General features: G+C 40.3%; 1 protein-coding gene across 1 annotated transcript in view; it reads right to left on the bottom strand.

Moving 5' to 3' along the window:
• The window catches only part of CMC1 (C-X9-C motif containing 1), a 43,582-nt gene extending 28,942 nt beyond the window's left edge, over positions 1 to 14,640 (bottom strand). The window contains exons 1-2 of the mRNA XM_074839148.1: positions 14,521 to 14,640; positions 2,655 to 2,747 (exon numbers count right to left, since the gene is read on the bottom strand). Coding sequence (XP_074695249.1) covers positions 2,655 to 2,747; positions 14,521 to 14,557 — 130 coding nt within the window. The 5' untranslated portion in view covers positions 14,558 to 14,640. The remainder of the gene's footprint in view (positions 1 to 2,654; positions 2,748 to 14,520) is intronic.
• Between the last annotated feature and the right edge of the window lie 1,024 nt (positions 14,641 to 15,664).

The raw sequence follows: 15,664 nt of genomic DNA, 5'->3' as shown, positions 1-15,664 counted from the left end.
ATATTCCCAACTCTTTTCCCACTTATTCATCTCAAAATTATAACAACACTGCTCTTTTATGCCTTTTGGAGAAACCCTAAAATAAGTTGCTTGAAAATACGCTGGTCCACTTCAACTAGATTTGACTCTAAACCTAGTGATAAATGTCTAGAAGCCTCATTTGAAGTTTCTTAGGTAATACTGAAAGACAAAAAGCCACACACCATTGGGGAAACAATTGTTCTTCCTGCCATGGTAAAAATAGCTGAAATAGCGTATGCAAAACAATATGGCAACAAACTAAAATGCACTCCTTTGTCAGTAAATCCTGTTGGAAGATGCACAGAAGACAAGGCTGAAGATTTGAAGAAACAAGTATGAGGACAAGTTACACAGTGCGGGCACTTTGCTATGCAGCTGGATGGAAGTACAGATGTTTCTAACTTCTCTCAGCTTACAGTATTTGCATTTCAATAATGAAATGCACGAAGAACTTTTATTTTGTTTTGTGAGCCTGTAAAGGAGAGCTGTACCAAAAGATAGATTCTCAACACAAAATGGCTTCTTTAATAAAAACAGTGTTTTAGGGAAAAACTGCGGAAGTGTAACCAGTGGTGGAGCGAAGGGTAAGGCTACAGGGACAGCACTGCACGTGAAAACTCCTTCACTGCATCACTCATAGGCGAGCTATTGCAGCCCAGAAGTCGGAGCCAGGAGTGCACAAAGTGCCACAGGATGACACCGATGTGGTTAACCTTATAGAAACAAGCCCTTCAAACAGCAGCATCTTCACCAGACTTTGCAACAAGATCTGGATGGACCATGAAAATCTCTCCTACCGTGCAGAGGTTCAGTGGTTATCTTGTGGCAAAGAGCTTAAAAGAGCTGTCAAACTGTATGCATTTTTCTTTCACAAAAAGACAAGTGTTCCAAATTTGCTGACCTTTTTGGTGAGGAGAGGTGGCTGTGAGTAGTTTGCTACCTAGCAGGTATTTCCAAAAAATAAACACCCTTAATGTGTCCCTTCAAGGTGAAGGTGATGTTTTAACAATGAGTTAGAAAGCAGCTGCTTTTCAAAAGAAACTTATGCTATGGAGAGAGCGTTTTGAAAACAGATGTTTGAATATGTCCCTCTTATCATGTGATTGTTGTTTTGGTTTGGTTTTGTTGCTGAACATAATGTGAGCGTGTCACTTATAAAAACCTCTCATATCTGGACACTTTAAAAGGATAGAAACAGAATTTTCTAACCCATTTTAAAATCTCCCAAATGAGAGTTTCAGGGGTTTTTGAACCTGTTTGTTAAAAACATAAACGTGCAACACCTCTTGATTAGTTTGGAAAAACAACTGTTTGACATCAGGGAAGATGGTCATTTATGAGCCCAATTTCAAGCAAAACCTTTGCAGAACTTGTGGATGGGATTAAAAATGAGTATAATGATTTAGTAAGTGCAGGAACGACGCACTTCTTCCACTGGGATTTCTGCATCTTTGTGAGGTCTCTTTTTCAGTTATGACACCCATTAAAACCAAGTATGGAAATAATCTGAATTTAGAACCAGACCTTTCAGTGGCTGTATCACAAAGTGTTAAACAAAGATTTTAAAAAATAATGAAGCATATTCAAACATATAGCTGTCAATAAAACTATTGTTATTAATAGTAATATTTTTAGAGCAAAAAGGTTTTTGTACCATTGATAAATAACATAAAAATTATTTTAAAGTACTATTTATTTCATATTTATCTCATCCTTTTTTAATTTCTATTTTTGTGTTTTGTAATGTACATAATACACTAGTACAGTGGTACATGTATATAACTTATAAATAAATATCATGATTGCATGCTCAGAAAGTTTTTACGATTGGGGTATGTGATCAAAAAAGTTTAGAGAGCACAGATGCTAGATGATAAGAGGCAAGTGCCCTCTACTGAAAGCATGCCACTTGTATAGAATAATTCTTGGCCTTTTTTTTTTTTTTTTTTTTTTTTCATTCTTACAGCATTCTCAGCTAACCTGTGTGTACATAGCTGCATCCTTCTGGTACTTCAGAAAGTTCCAGATTTCTTCCAGGAATATATGAACAGCTGGGTGTCAAAAGAAGTGGTGATACCCAACTTTAAAGAGTTATTGTCCAGTACTCTTCAAGAAAAGAAAATGAAAACATGCAAAAGGGGACGGCGCCATCATATTTCAATATCCATCTAATAACATATATGTGTTTATGCGTATGTATCATTAAAATGCTGGAGCAGGGAAAGGATGCAGTTGGGAACATTTAAATAAATTTATCATAATGAGGGAGGCCCTGATGGCTCACATGAGGGAATTCCATTTATATAAGTATCAAATATTACATACAGGAATATAGTAACACTTGTGTTGCTCTGTCATCACATAGTCTAGACTGAGATGTGGAAATTTTTTCTAGTTAATCATACTAAATTCCACAGCCCTCAAGAACAAGTCATTTTAGAAAACAGTCCACATCACCAAGTAGCCAAAGCCAACACGGCAGATTTATACACTTTACTACTGGTTTCACAGTGAACAGATAAGACGCAGACCATACGTATTAATTCTCTGACTACTTGACTTCAAAAACAAGGATTATATTCAGGGCACAAAAGTGAATACATCTGATCTCCCAATGAATATTTGACTCTTACCTTGCACTTTATCTGAACACAGCTCCTTGGCTCGTTCCCTCATTATTTGCGGAATCAAAACATCTTTTTCTACGTGTCTCAGCTTAGAATTTTCTGCAAGAGAGAAGAAAACAAAATAACAGGAAGAAAATTCTCATCTGTCCATCAGAGAAAGTCAATCTACAGAAAGAGCACAGCACTGTTTATGTAAGACACACTAGTATACTAGAACTGTCACAAAAAGCAGCACAAAGTACCATGGAAGGACCACACAGATCAAAAGGCAGGAAAGTTCAAGACCTAAAATTGCTCAGATACAAATATGAGCATTATCCTGAATATTTCTGTTCTGCTCAATGTGGACAATGAACCAAAAATAATGGAGAAAATTCTGGCAGGACATTCTAACTTATGCCTTACTAAATAGAAGGTCTGCAGAATTACTTTTATTTCAGGATACTAGTATTTTTCTATGTACATTACCTCTACAAACTGGCTTCTGTACTCACTGTCATAAAGCCAAGAAATATAGCACAACCTGAAATTTGTATTGCTACATGTAAGACTTCAGTTCTTAAAAAAAAAAAAACCCTAAGCCTTTTAAATGGAGGACTAGTTTTTTCACTGAGAAACTCAAAACATGAACAAATGCTGCTGCCTGAATTCTGTGTTTAAAAGTACAGCTGCAGTTTGCTTTTAGTTGTCTCAAAACAAAATCCAGTACATTTGAGTGCAGCTAGCAATTTTGAACAGTTAAACGACAGACCATTTAGAAAAAAACTACTGCATTTCCAAAACCACTTTCTTCAAAACAAAGGGATGAGAATTTATCAAGCACATCTTTTTACTTCTTAGCTTCTGCTTTAAAAACCTTTTAAAGAATTTTTGTTCAGAACATTGTATAGTCCAACACAGTTATACCAAATACCTGGTTTTCCTCCTCAAACACACTATTTATTCACTCTTTGATGTTGATATTACACTTCAGAATAGCATCAGCTCTGATGGGCACATTATGAAAACTCTACCGTCAGATACACTGTTATTCTGAGTGACAATCATTTCATTTAAAAAATGCTTATAAAAAAATGTAGATTAAATGAAAGAAATTAAAAGTGAGATGTATTGAAATTAAGGAAAGAAACAGAATAAGTTACCTACCGCTTTCAAACACTATTTTTCAGAGCATCTGCAGTTACTTCTAGATCAAAAGGCAAGAGACTAACCTTTCCCTGATTTCTAACTCATCGTGTTTTAAAGATTACTAATGCTATGAGGTTACATTATAAGGTTAAACAGTACCGAGCCTGGGCGAATCAGGTAACAAACCAGAGAATTACAACGAGCAATATACAGAATCTGAACTAAAGATTTGTCCTTCTCCTCAAAAATCTCTTCTATAGCAAAAGAAAAAAAAAAAAAATAAAGCATCTTCTGTAAATACAAGAATGCCAAACACAAATAGCTCACAACTTAGATTTGCTTCTATGCTCTGATTTTCATGACTGAGATAAAATAACTACAATTAAATATCCTTCATTTTAACTTTCTGAAGAGTATCAGTACAGTTACTGTACCGAGCATTTATTATGTTACAGACAACATAAAGCTGTCATAAAATTCTACGCATGCTTTTTAAAAAGCAGGACAAATCAGTTCAGCTGAATGACATGGCAGGGAACAGCACCACCAAGCTACCTCTCTCAGCTCTACTTTGTACAACTTCAATGAAAGCAAGCTGGGACTACTGCAGTCCTGCCTCGCCCGATCCCTATGATGCTCCTTCCCCTCTACCCACACCGATGTGCTCTGCAGCCCTGGGGTGAACTGAAAGGGGAAGTTAATTTGGTGTAAATCTAAATAAATTTCTTGTCAGGCAATTTTCCAGCCAGATGAATTCTCCAATCCAGTTCATTATATAACAACATAAAAGGACCAGAAAAGGGAACTGTGTGAGACTAGGAATAAGCAGAGGGAAGACTGCAACTGTCATCAGCACCACTGGCTCAAACTATAGCCTAAGCTGATGGTTGACGTTCTCCCTTTTTTTTTTTAATAGTTATACTGGTGCTTAGATTAGGCAGGAACTAAACTGATCTATGAGTGTGGGTGGACACAGGTAAGGAACTGGGTTGCTAGATGCCACCAAAAGGGAAGTTTTGACAGTCCCCCATTGCCCTCACCCAACCCTATCACATCAGCACTATTATGCTGATGTGATAACCAAACAGTAAGCGCCAGTTTAATATAGAAAACTAACTTAAATACATGCAAAAAAGGGCTTCTCAGCTGGTTTACACTCTGGAGTAACTAGATCTAATAATCAGATCCAATAAGTACTTCATTTAACTTTTATACATCAGTATCTACCCCAGCAGACATGGAAATGTAGCGGATAACACAGAAGCCTTCAGGGCCTTGGGAAGGGCAGCTGAGCCTCCCCTGCTGGCTGAGGTGGCTAGGAGCAGTCACAGTCCCCACAACAGCAACGCACAGCGCTCCAATGCAAGGATCAGCCAGCCACCCACTAATGACGAAGAGAAGTGGATAGCAACACAACTGAAGGAATGGAAGGCTAGAAAGGAAACAGGACAAGAGCATTCTCAAAAAAAAAAAAGAAAAAAGTGGCCTCCCTGTTAGCCCAGAGAGTCAAAAAGGATTTTCAGGTTTTATCTGAGCACCCAATTTTCTGTTTGATTATTCAAGAAGCAAGGGGCATAAGACTGATAGCAAGAAGTAACGGTACCAGTGTTAACACCAGCTCAACCAGAACTGTGACAGGGCTGTGCTCCAGGCAAACTCCCTCTTTCCAGTCCCATATTGTCAAACCTGCAGAGGCTGAAATTGCAGGAAGGAGAGGGCACATCAGGACACAGGGAGGTGTCCAGTATAATGAATCAGAAGAGAGCTACAACAGTACTTCAAAGGTAATTAATTATTCAACAGTATAAGGGAAATGGGAATAAAGACCACATACAATGTCACCTACAGTTTTTAAAAGTGTGTTTGTTGGTAAGTATCAGGTTTTAAACCATGAAAAGCACAAGCAATTTAAATCATCTTATAATGCCTAGGAGGTAGTTTTAGACATCTGGGTACAACCATCTCTCCAAATAGCTCAAATGCAGATGCTCAGTTTGGGCAGTACTATATCTACTCAGAGTTTCAATTGTAATGTCTTAAGTATTTTGATATTCTTCCCTGATTCTAAACTATCCATTCCAATTACAGTGATTTTCCTTCAAAAATCTTAAAAGACTTTACTGAAGTTGGTATCTCTAGCATTTATACAAAATATTAAAGAAAAATAAGGTACATATTTTAACAATACTGGATACCAGCTAGAAAATATGTTTACATGCAGAGTAACTGCATTTCAGATACCAACGTATAAGCACTTGCAAGATCATCACCAATCCAACCTAATCAGCTCTGCAGTAACATATATGGCAAGAACTTCCAAAGAAACAACACCTCAGAAGCAAGACTTCATCAAAAAACACGAGACAGCCATGATGTGAAACCATCAATTCCTTTTGCCTTTTTTCAACTACATTATAGTTTCTAGAATAATAAGTATTTTTTCCCCCTTTTGAAAGTTCACTATTCTGCACTAAGAAAGATAATTCTAATACCCGATTTTCTGCAGACTAGTCCCTAGAGAAGAATCTGCATTACAACAGAACTACTACTGGTTTATTTTATCTTCAAAACATCAATAAAATTATCCCCAGACAAGCAAGAAATGTTTTCCTGCAGTTTGCCTTGTGCATTTGAAAGCTGATACCTGGCTCCCACCCACATCCTCCACACATTTTGCCTGGTCTTCTGGGTAGGCCCTTTGAGATGATCATAGTCTTTGGCCACAAAGTGAACCAACAAGAACACGATACCTCTCAGCTTCCAGAGGGCCAGCAGCAGCTTCTCCTTCTTCCCCCGCAAGCCAAAACTCTGGCATGTTTGTCAGAATAACTTAATACTCTGAGATTCTACCTTTACCTTACATTCTGCTGAAATTTCCTAGTACCATCAAACATTACAAGGGACAGATGGATGAATACAAGCTGATTGAGTAAAGGTTACAAAAAGCAGACTAAATAAAATTAACAGTATTCGTAGAAATATACACAGAAGTTAAGCCAGAATTAAAACCAAATGCAGGCTTGCAGGTGTTACACCATCTAAGTCACTAGCTCCTTGAAAATGTGAATAAGGCTACGGCCAAGGAATCTGTGTGGTGAAATTACGGAATGTTTCCTAAAGACAGAGATCAGAACACTCCAGGATGCTGCCACTCCTCATGGGGATGAGGAACACAAGAGAGGATAAGGAACCGATATAGAGGTTGTAATCTTGCTGTTGCCAGGAAAAAAAGACAGCAGGGGAGAAAACTACAGAAAAGGGAATACCTCTGTGAAAAAGAAATTGTCTTCCATATCACCTCAGCCCAGCGTAAAGAATTAAAGGAAGGAGAGGTAGATTACTACACTGGGAAATATCCCTATTCAGCAAAACATTAAGAACACATGTAAGACTTTTTTTTTTTTTTTTACACATAAAATCTGCGTGTTTTGGCAAATCTCAGTGCTTGAAACGGTTCTCTGGTTGGATACAATATGTAAGGCACAAGACTACAATTGTAATAGTTTTCTGTGGTTGATCAAAACCCTCAGCTGCAAAAGCTATTTATTGCCATGGAAGGCCAAGGACCACAGCCATTCGGTTTAATGGTTTTCATTATTTTTGTAAAAATGACCAAAAACAAAAAAATCAGTAAATAAATGCGTCAGTAGGAACAACAGCATCACAACCACTAGAACAGCACAGAACATACATCAAATTCACTCTGTATGGAAGCTGGACAAACAGATGATGAATACACTCCTGGCTTGTTAGTCTCTGACCACAGGATCCAGGAAGGCCTTAAGAGGACCATGGTGTAGCCCTGTGCTGCAGGCAGCATTTAAGAGGACAAGAGGAGAACGACATACAAAGCTGCTGTACAGTCCTAATAATGAAAGGGACTGTAACAGCTTGTCATATTAATTAGAAGACTATTACAAAAAGGGAATACCAAGACAAAAGCTTTCCTAGAAGAGTGTCCTGAGAAAAGTTGTATCATCTCCCCTCTTCATTCAGCACAGCCGGTAACTGACTTATTCACCCTTTTGTCACTATGTCCTGCTGGTAGTTTACAGCTCTGCTTTCATCTCTCTCATGACTTCAGGTAGCAGGGACACAGATTACGGAGAAAAGTTGAGAAAAAGTTGAAAACTTGTCTACCCAGATATTTACAGAAGCCTCATACCTTCTGCATCCAAGAGGAAGCGAGTCAAGCAATTCTAGTAACAGTTTTTGAAACATGCTTTTCTCATTATACAACCTGTAATTCAGATTTTCTTTGTTCAGTTTATCTATGCACATTTTAAAAAAAATACCTCAAAGTAGTACTTTAAACATTATAGCTATTTCTGTAAGAATCACAGTATATATGAAGAACAGAGAACATTTTAGTAAGTTTTTAACATCTTCACTAGCAACTGTTATACCACATGTTTGTCTTGAAGTCCCAGTTATATCAACTTTTAGACATCAGTTATGTTATTTACTAGCAAAAATGCTGTAGAAAGATCAGTCAAGGTTCAGGAATCCAAGTTAAAAAATACAACACTCATAAAAATATAAACATTTTAAAACAATCACTCTCATTATTTTGGGGCCTTGGTTCAGAAACATGGAGTCATAAAAGAGGTTTGTTTTTTTTTAAATACACCTTATTATTTTTTCTCCTACCAGCTGCCATCAAAGATAAATAGTTGTCAGTGAATAGATTTCTAAGATGCCTTTCCTTTTTAAGCTAAGAAATAGAACTTGAAAAGTATTAATGAAACTTCAGCAGCACAAATAATAGAGTTATTACAGTGAAAGGGAAGAAAAACAAGAAGATACACACAGAATTCTCATTCTTTAACTTATACATTTAAAGAAAATCTCCACTCTGAAGTGCAACACGGTTCTTTCTCCAGAAGGGAAGGTCTTGCCTTCGTCTGTGATGAGCCTACTAAACTTCAGTTTACCAGCCATTCTCTCATTTTTTCCATAAGCAGACCTATAGTATAAACAACACTTAAAGTTAGGATGGGCTGGAGAATGAATAATAAGTTTATAGCTAAGTAACATAAGTGCATTAATTTTGGCGATTCAGTTATTTTTCGTATCACTTGGTAAAAATTATTTCTGTGCTGTAAATACTCCATTTCATCCCAAAGTTTTGTTTTAAAACACTTGCCTATGAGCTAATTATAAAACTACACTGAAAAAGTACACATTTATTAATAAAAGAAGTAGCAGCACAGTGTTAATTGCATGCTTATTGGCAAACATTCCTTTCATGAATCAGACTATTGGCTCTAGAGGTTAGGTTTTTTCAAAAACCATTTCAGATTTATTTTAGTGTACTTGTAACAGTGTTTTGAATAGGCAAAGATAATTATAGCTTACTACTCCTCCAGGAAAAGAATGCATTCAACTCAAAATTTTCATCTCCTTTATTCTGCCACGCTTATCCACTTTGTATTAAAGTTACCAATCTTACATTAATTCATGCTAACTCATTTGCACATATGTGCATCATAAAAACAGTTATCAAAAAAGTGTGTATCATTGAATATATTATCAACTTCTTAAAACCTCTATTTGAAAACACAAAGTCACACATCGGAACAAATTAATTTAGAGATAGACCTATTAAAGTCATGGGAGTAAAAAAAATATGTTTCTAAAATCTAAGGATTTTTTCCTACAATTGTAATTTTACGTATCCATGTAATTAATACTTTAAGTACACAATCCTGTAGCCTGCGAGGGAGCTCCTGTGCCCTTACTGTCAAGAAGTTCAAGGAGCCAAAGTGACAAACAGTTTCAGCATACTGCTCTGTAACCTTGGTCCCACAAAAAACATTCAGGATCGGGTTAAAGGTAAAGGATTTTATCAGTCAAAAACATCCAGCATGAACTGACTGATGACGGACCAGGACCAAACACCTTTATGCACACGTGAAATGCTACCGAGTTTGGTAATTTCATTTGCACGTAAGTGTTTGCATATCAACTACAGTCTTAAGTACTTTGCTCTCTACTAAGGTTTTAAAGTATAGAAGGACAACATGAAGTGACAGAAGTGTTATAATCCAAGTGAAACAACATACGTGATATCCTGAAACCCTGATTTAAAAGCAAAAGAGGCTGATCAGTGCAGATTCTTCATGCAGCTACCATTTCTTCTTCTTTAAATGTATATGAATAAATTTCTTTGTATTTAAAAAGTTACAGATTTTGAGATCTTTCTATCTAATACTGACATCATTTTAAATTAAGATGGAGTACAGGGATGACAACACCAGGGAAAATTTCCAAAGCTTTAACTTCTCACCATTCTATCATCACCTCAAAGTCAATTTTCACCTTTTTCACTGGCTGAATTTGTGTCTTACATTTTGCTTTGGGGCTCATGTTCTTTCAATATGGTAGTACTGGATTACGAGAATACTGACAAGCCTGTTTGCTAAAAATGAACAATGGCTATATTACAGCAAGTCTGTAATATCTAGAAAGAAAAGGAAAAGCAGATCCAACAGAGCACACTTATTTGTTAATTACACGTGGACTGCAAATGCTCATATTGTTTAGTGAGTAATAAGTAAAGCCAAGCCTGAAGTTGCTTGTGAAGATTTTTGACACAGAGAGGTTTTTTTTTACATTCTTGATCACAAAGCAAAGCCAGTTACAGGGCCCAAAAATTAATTACAGATCAGAGCTTAATATTTACTACTGAAAATAATGCAGGTTCATTAACACCTAGCCTGAGCTATTGTTCAAGTATGACAGACCTGCCAGTTAGGAAAATTTAGGGTGAGCTATCTGTAAGGGGAACACCCCACCCCACCTCAAACCCCTTCTGACAACTGTAGACAACTGTGCAAAACGCACAAAACACCAGGTCAGTAACTAGGGCCACGGACCGACCAAGGACTAAAATAGCACTGACAGCCTGAATTCCACCATTGCAAAGCTTCTGAATGCTTCACTCTAACCGATGTGAAATCCTCAACGCAACTTTCTGTCACTTAAAGAAAGACACCATGCAGCAATGTTTCAACAACCAAATACACATTCTGGTTTTTTTCTGGGATGGCAAAAACATAATAACAGCACAGATACAATTGTATTCCTAACCTGGGTTTCACGTTTCTTAATGGAAGCCCAAACTTTTGAGCACCTCTTGTCTGAAACCAGTCCCAAGTATACAATCCATATTTCTTCTATGCCCTACTAACAGTGGTTGTTGTCCAAGAATTTACTGCTTGTTTCCACCTGGAGTAAGAAATAGAGAAAAGTCCTGCAAAAATCACAAACTATCTGAAGTATATAAAACAAAGGGACCACATAAAATAGAGCTAAGCAGTGACCTCAAGAACTGTGCAATAATTTGCATCAGAAAAAAGAGATGAGTAACAGGTAAAACCTACATAGAAAGAGCAAAGTACCCAGCGTCTGGAGGAAGAAGAAATGCAGGAAAATCTAAGAACCAATGAAACTCCCCAATTACTACGAGAGGAGATGCTAACCACCTAAGATTTCCCACCATGTCCAATAACACTAATTGGTGGCTCCAGCACTACGTGCTCCACTAATTTTTAGAATTGTGTGATAAGGTGTAAAGAAAAACAATGTAAATCACAAATAACAGTTTCATTTAAAAATAAGCTGCCCAAAGTCCTTGGGATCTTGAATATTTAGCTCTTTAACCACTCCTTTCAAGATAAAATTTACACCTTTCAGAACAGCACACACAAATTAAAAGCAAGGCTTTCGCACAACAGTACCAAATACCATTCTTCCTGCTTTTTTTTTTTTTTAACTGGAAGTAACAATTAAGAGACAAGAAAAAACACTGCGTACCTTTGATTTCTGTATTTCTGTATTTAAGGAACAATCAGTACATCTAATACAAATGAATGAAGATTTTAGAAACTAACGTCATGGATATGACCAGAACACATCAGTGTTTTCAAAAGTTGCAGAGCATGAGGTGTTCTGACACGAAGAGAAAGCTGAAAGTCTTTTGGTTACATTAACGCAAGGATTGCAGATGATAGTCTGGATTTTAAACTCTAAAGAATCCTTTCATACCATTCAGTATTATAAACCTCACCGAAGCGTCCCAATATTTTTTTAGTTCTTTTCCCAGAACAGTTCTTTAAAATGTGGTGTCAAACAACTTCAGGAAATCTCCGTTATTTCTTCCCTTCATGTTCCAAATACAGGTCAAAGACACTAAGAATATCAAAAAGGTCATTCTCATTCATTTCCTTTCTTGACAGTGGCAACTTATGTTCTTAATCACAAATATTATCTAAAAGAAGTTTAATTAAAAGCTGAAACTGTTCTTCCTTTTACGTACATATTTTCCCCCTTAAACTCAACATTGCTTTATCTCCCATTATTTTTTCCTTTCCATCTTTTGAGGCTATAATTTCATTCCTTTCAGTATATTCTTCTAGCTCTCGTACTGTCCATGCCACTTTGAAACAAGTCACAACCATTCTACCAGCCCAGCTCTCTCCTTACACTGATATGCTGCTGCTGTATTTAACAACCTAGACTTCCACATGACAGTAAGAAACAGACATTTTAAGTAGCTTAGGAAAATTATGAAATCAGTCTTCAATGCCTCTGTTTTTAAGATCCCAAAAAATGTCCAGAATAGGTACCAAAACCTGTATTGTGTAACTAAACTACTGTAAATAACCCTGCCTTTCTCTTTACAGATTTGTGAATCTTCAACTAGGAATCCAGACATCACCATCTGAAAATGGCAGCTATAACTAAGTGCACATTAAAAAGAAAATGAGCTTTCTAATAACCCATAACCTCTACTACTGAAAACAGCACCCTACAGAGTTTTGGAAGTGTTGCACACAAAAATCAACTTCAATGCTGGGCCGCATCACATTCATTCTGAAGAAAGATAAAACAAAATATCGTAACATAAAATTTTGTCAACATATCTATCAATTTATTTACTAGATGCAATCAACTAATGACACAGACACAATTCCTTCCGAAACTGTGGCTGTGAAAAGATTCCTCCCATACAAATCACAACATAATTCACAGGTTCTACATTCTGAGCTTCAGAGGACTCTTGATACTCACTCCTTACTGCCTGGCAAAGCCATGAGAGTATTTGTCTTTTGTGGCCATAAAACGAAGCCTCAGTCATGGTACTAAACTCTGATTCTCCCTCTTTCTTCTTGTATGTAAGCCAAGAAGTTAACAATGATGACATTAAAAACTACCACACCGGGGTATCTGAGTTAGCACCTTACTGATATGAACAGGGCAGCTCACACCTCTTGCAACTATTGTTCCAGTTTCTCTACAACCTCACTTAGACATCTCCGCTTTTAGTTCACGTTCTGAGGTTTTCAAAAGAGCCGTAACGGCCAGGGACTGATGGGGGTGGGGGGGTGTAAGCAAAAGATACTGGATAACAAGGTGGCAAATTTAGAGAGATGTCAGTAAGCAATGCCACTGCTCAGCTGAAGAATCCCAGTATTGGTGTCACATAGCATGTACCCAAAGTACATCCTCAGTAGTCCTACACTCCTAACATACAGCTACAACGTGGATTGGGGGGGACATATAATGTTATTATAGACATAAATAGGGAAGAACGCTGATGAACTTCAGTGTTCTTTTTGCTATACACTGAGTGCGCAATAGCTTGACTTAAGCTAGTGTAATAACTTGACTTTTTCCAAAGGACAACTGGGAAGCAAAATTACGCTGTAGATGAACAACCACCACTTGAAATGCAGCGGTAAGTTTTATAACATTTTCTTAAGTTAATAACAGATCAATGCTTGGAAGATACAATCAAAAAAATCAGAACTTTATTACTACAAATGCCTTGTTTGTAGGGCCTGGAGATCCAGGCCCAGGACACACTTTCATCAGAAACCGGGAGCTTGGCAGGCGTCCTTCGGCTTTTGAAGAAGCAGCCGCAGGCCGCACGGACCCAGGGGCAGAGTCACAACCGCTGCAGTTCACCGCCAACTACAGGTGCCTCCACACCTTGCATTAGCTGAAGCATATCAACGCCCTGCTGGGTTTGTTCTGCCGGGGGACTTGCCTTTTACCACCAACGCACCCAGCCGAAGACACCTGCCTCAGGAACGGGGCGGATGAGTGAATACTGCGCGGGTGTGAGGACACGGCCTTAAATCCACTTCTGGGGATAAGTGGCTGTAACCGTTCAGACAAGACCTTGGTAACACGACGCCCAGGACCACGTAACCTTGCTATTTTGCCTTTATGTTTGCTACCCAGCCAGGGAGGCTACAGCAGGCGGGCGGCAGCGGAAAGGCCCCGCGGTCACCTCGACGCCCCAGCGCGGTCCGCGCCGCCGCTGAGGTGAGGCCGGGCGCCGTGTCCACGTCTTGCCGTGGGAGGTCACGGCGGCGGCCAGAGAGAGGGAAGGAGGGAGGGAGGAAGGGCGGGAGGAGGCGGCGGGGCGAGCGCTGCCCGGAGGACGCCAGGAGCCCGCTGCGGCCGGCGGGGCAGCCCCGGCCCGCCGAGGCTTGCGGGGGGCGGGCCGAGCCCCTCAGGGTGGCTCTTCCCAGCACCGGCCGGCGGTGCAGCCCAGCCCGCTCCCCCCGCCACGCGTGTGAGGGGGCAGCGGAGAGCGACGGGGGTTTCCCCACAGGAAGCCCAGGCGAAGCGGGGCGGGGGGGGGAGCAGGAGATGCTCCGCCGCCGCCCTCCCCCTCGCCGCACGTGCGAACCGCCGCCCGCCCTCCCGCGCGCGCGCCGGCCGCCCCTACCTGCGGGGCTGGGGGGAGGCTCCATCGGCGGCCCCATGCTACGGCGGCGGCTGCGCACGCGGCGCGGCCCGCCCCTACCCTCTGCTACGCAGGCGTGGCCCTGCCCCCCCCCCCCGCGCGCCGGGCGGACACCGGGGGCGGGCGCGCGCGGGGAGCGGAAAGTAGGCGGGGGGGGGGGGGGGGGGGAAGTAGGCAAAGCGCGTGCGCCGGCTGTGTCGCGGAAGCCTGGGCGCATGCGCCATGGGGCGGGGGTGGTGCGTCTCCCGCCGGTTCTCCAGCGCCGCCCGCCCTTGGGCACCGGGCAGGGTGTGGTGAGCGCAGGGCCTGAGGCAGCGCGGGTGGGTGCAGCCTCTGGGGTCCCCCGAGCGGTCCCCGCAGGGCCGGGTATCGAGCACAGCAGCTTCCCCAGCCCCTAACGGGACGGCAGGCCGGGGTGTCGCAGCCTCCAGCCGAGGGAGTCCTTGGGGTGTCTGAGGCTTCCACAGCAAGGGCTTGAAGTGGAAGATGAGAATGGCAGCGGTGGCCGTTGTGATCGATGAGTTGGCTTGTGCCCCTTCGAAAGGGCTTTCCAGTGTTACTGTGTCTGTATGTCTCAGACCATGTTCCTGCAGCAAGTGTTAAGGTGATGGAGGAATCAGGAAATTTAGTGTCCTACCAGAAACTCTCGCAAAATATTACTACGGAAAAACTCCTGTTGGCACGGTGATCAGCCTAGTGAAATGCAGAAGTTGGGTTACTCCATACCCCAGTTACTTAGAGGTCACGTTTCTTTTACTTCTATTTGTGCAGTTCAGCATCAAAGATTTCAAGTATCCCCAAGGTGAATGTTAAACATTGCAGAATCACAGATTCAGAATCTAGGTTGGAAAAGACCTTGAAGATCATCTAGTCCAACCATTAACCTAACACTGACCGTAATTGCGTTCTCAAGGAAGTAGGGTCTCCCGGAGCCTTCCCCAAACACCAGAGAGACCTTGCATAACTGTGGAAGATAACAACAAGCAGTCTGGAAAAAAATCAGTAGGAGGCATTTTGATCACAATTATCACATCATTTGTTCTTAAAATGAATTTTCATTAAAGTTTTTAAGTCCACAGTTTTTCCCCAGATTTACATTATTTACCCCATATGAAAATTCAGTCCC

The sequence above is a fragment of the Strix aluco genome, chromosome 1 (assembly GCF_031877795.1).
Source record: "Strix aluco isolate bStrAlu1 chromosome 1, bStrAlu1.hap1, whole genome shotgun sequence".
NCBI classification, from domain to species: domain Eukaryota; kingdom Metazoa; phylum Chordata; class Aves; order Strigiformes; family Strigidae; genus Strix; species Strix aluco.
This window is presented reverse-complemented; position numbering and strand designations above follow the sequence as displayed.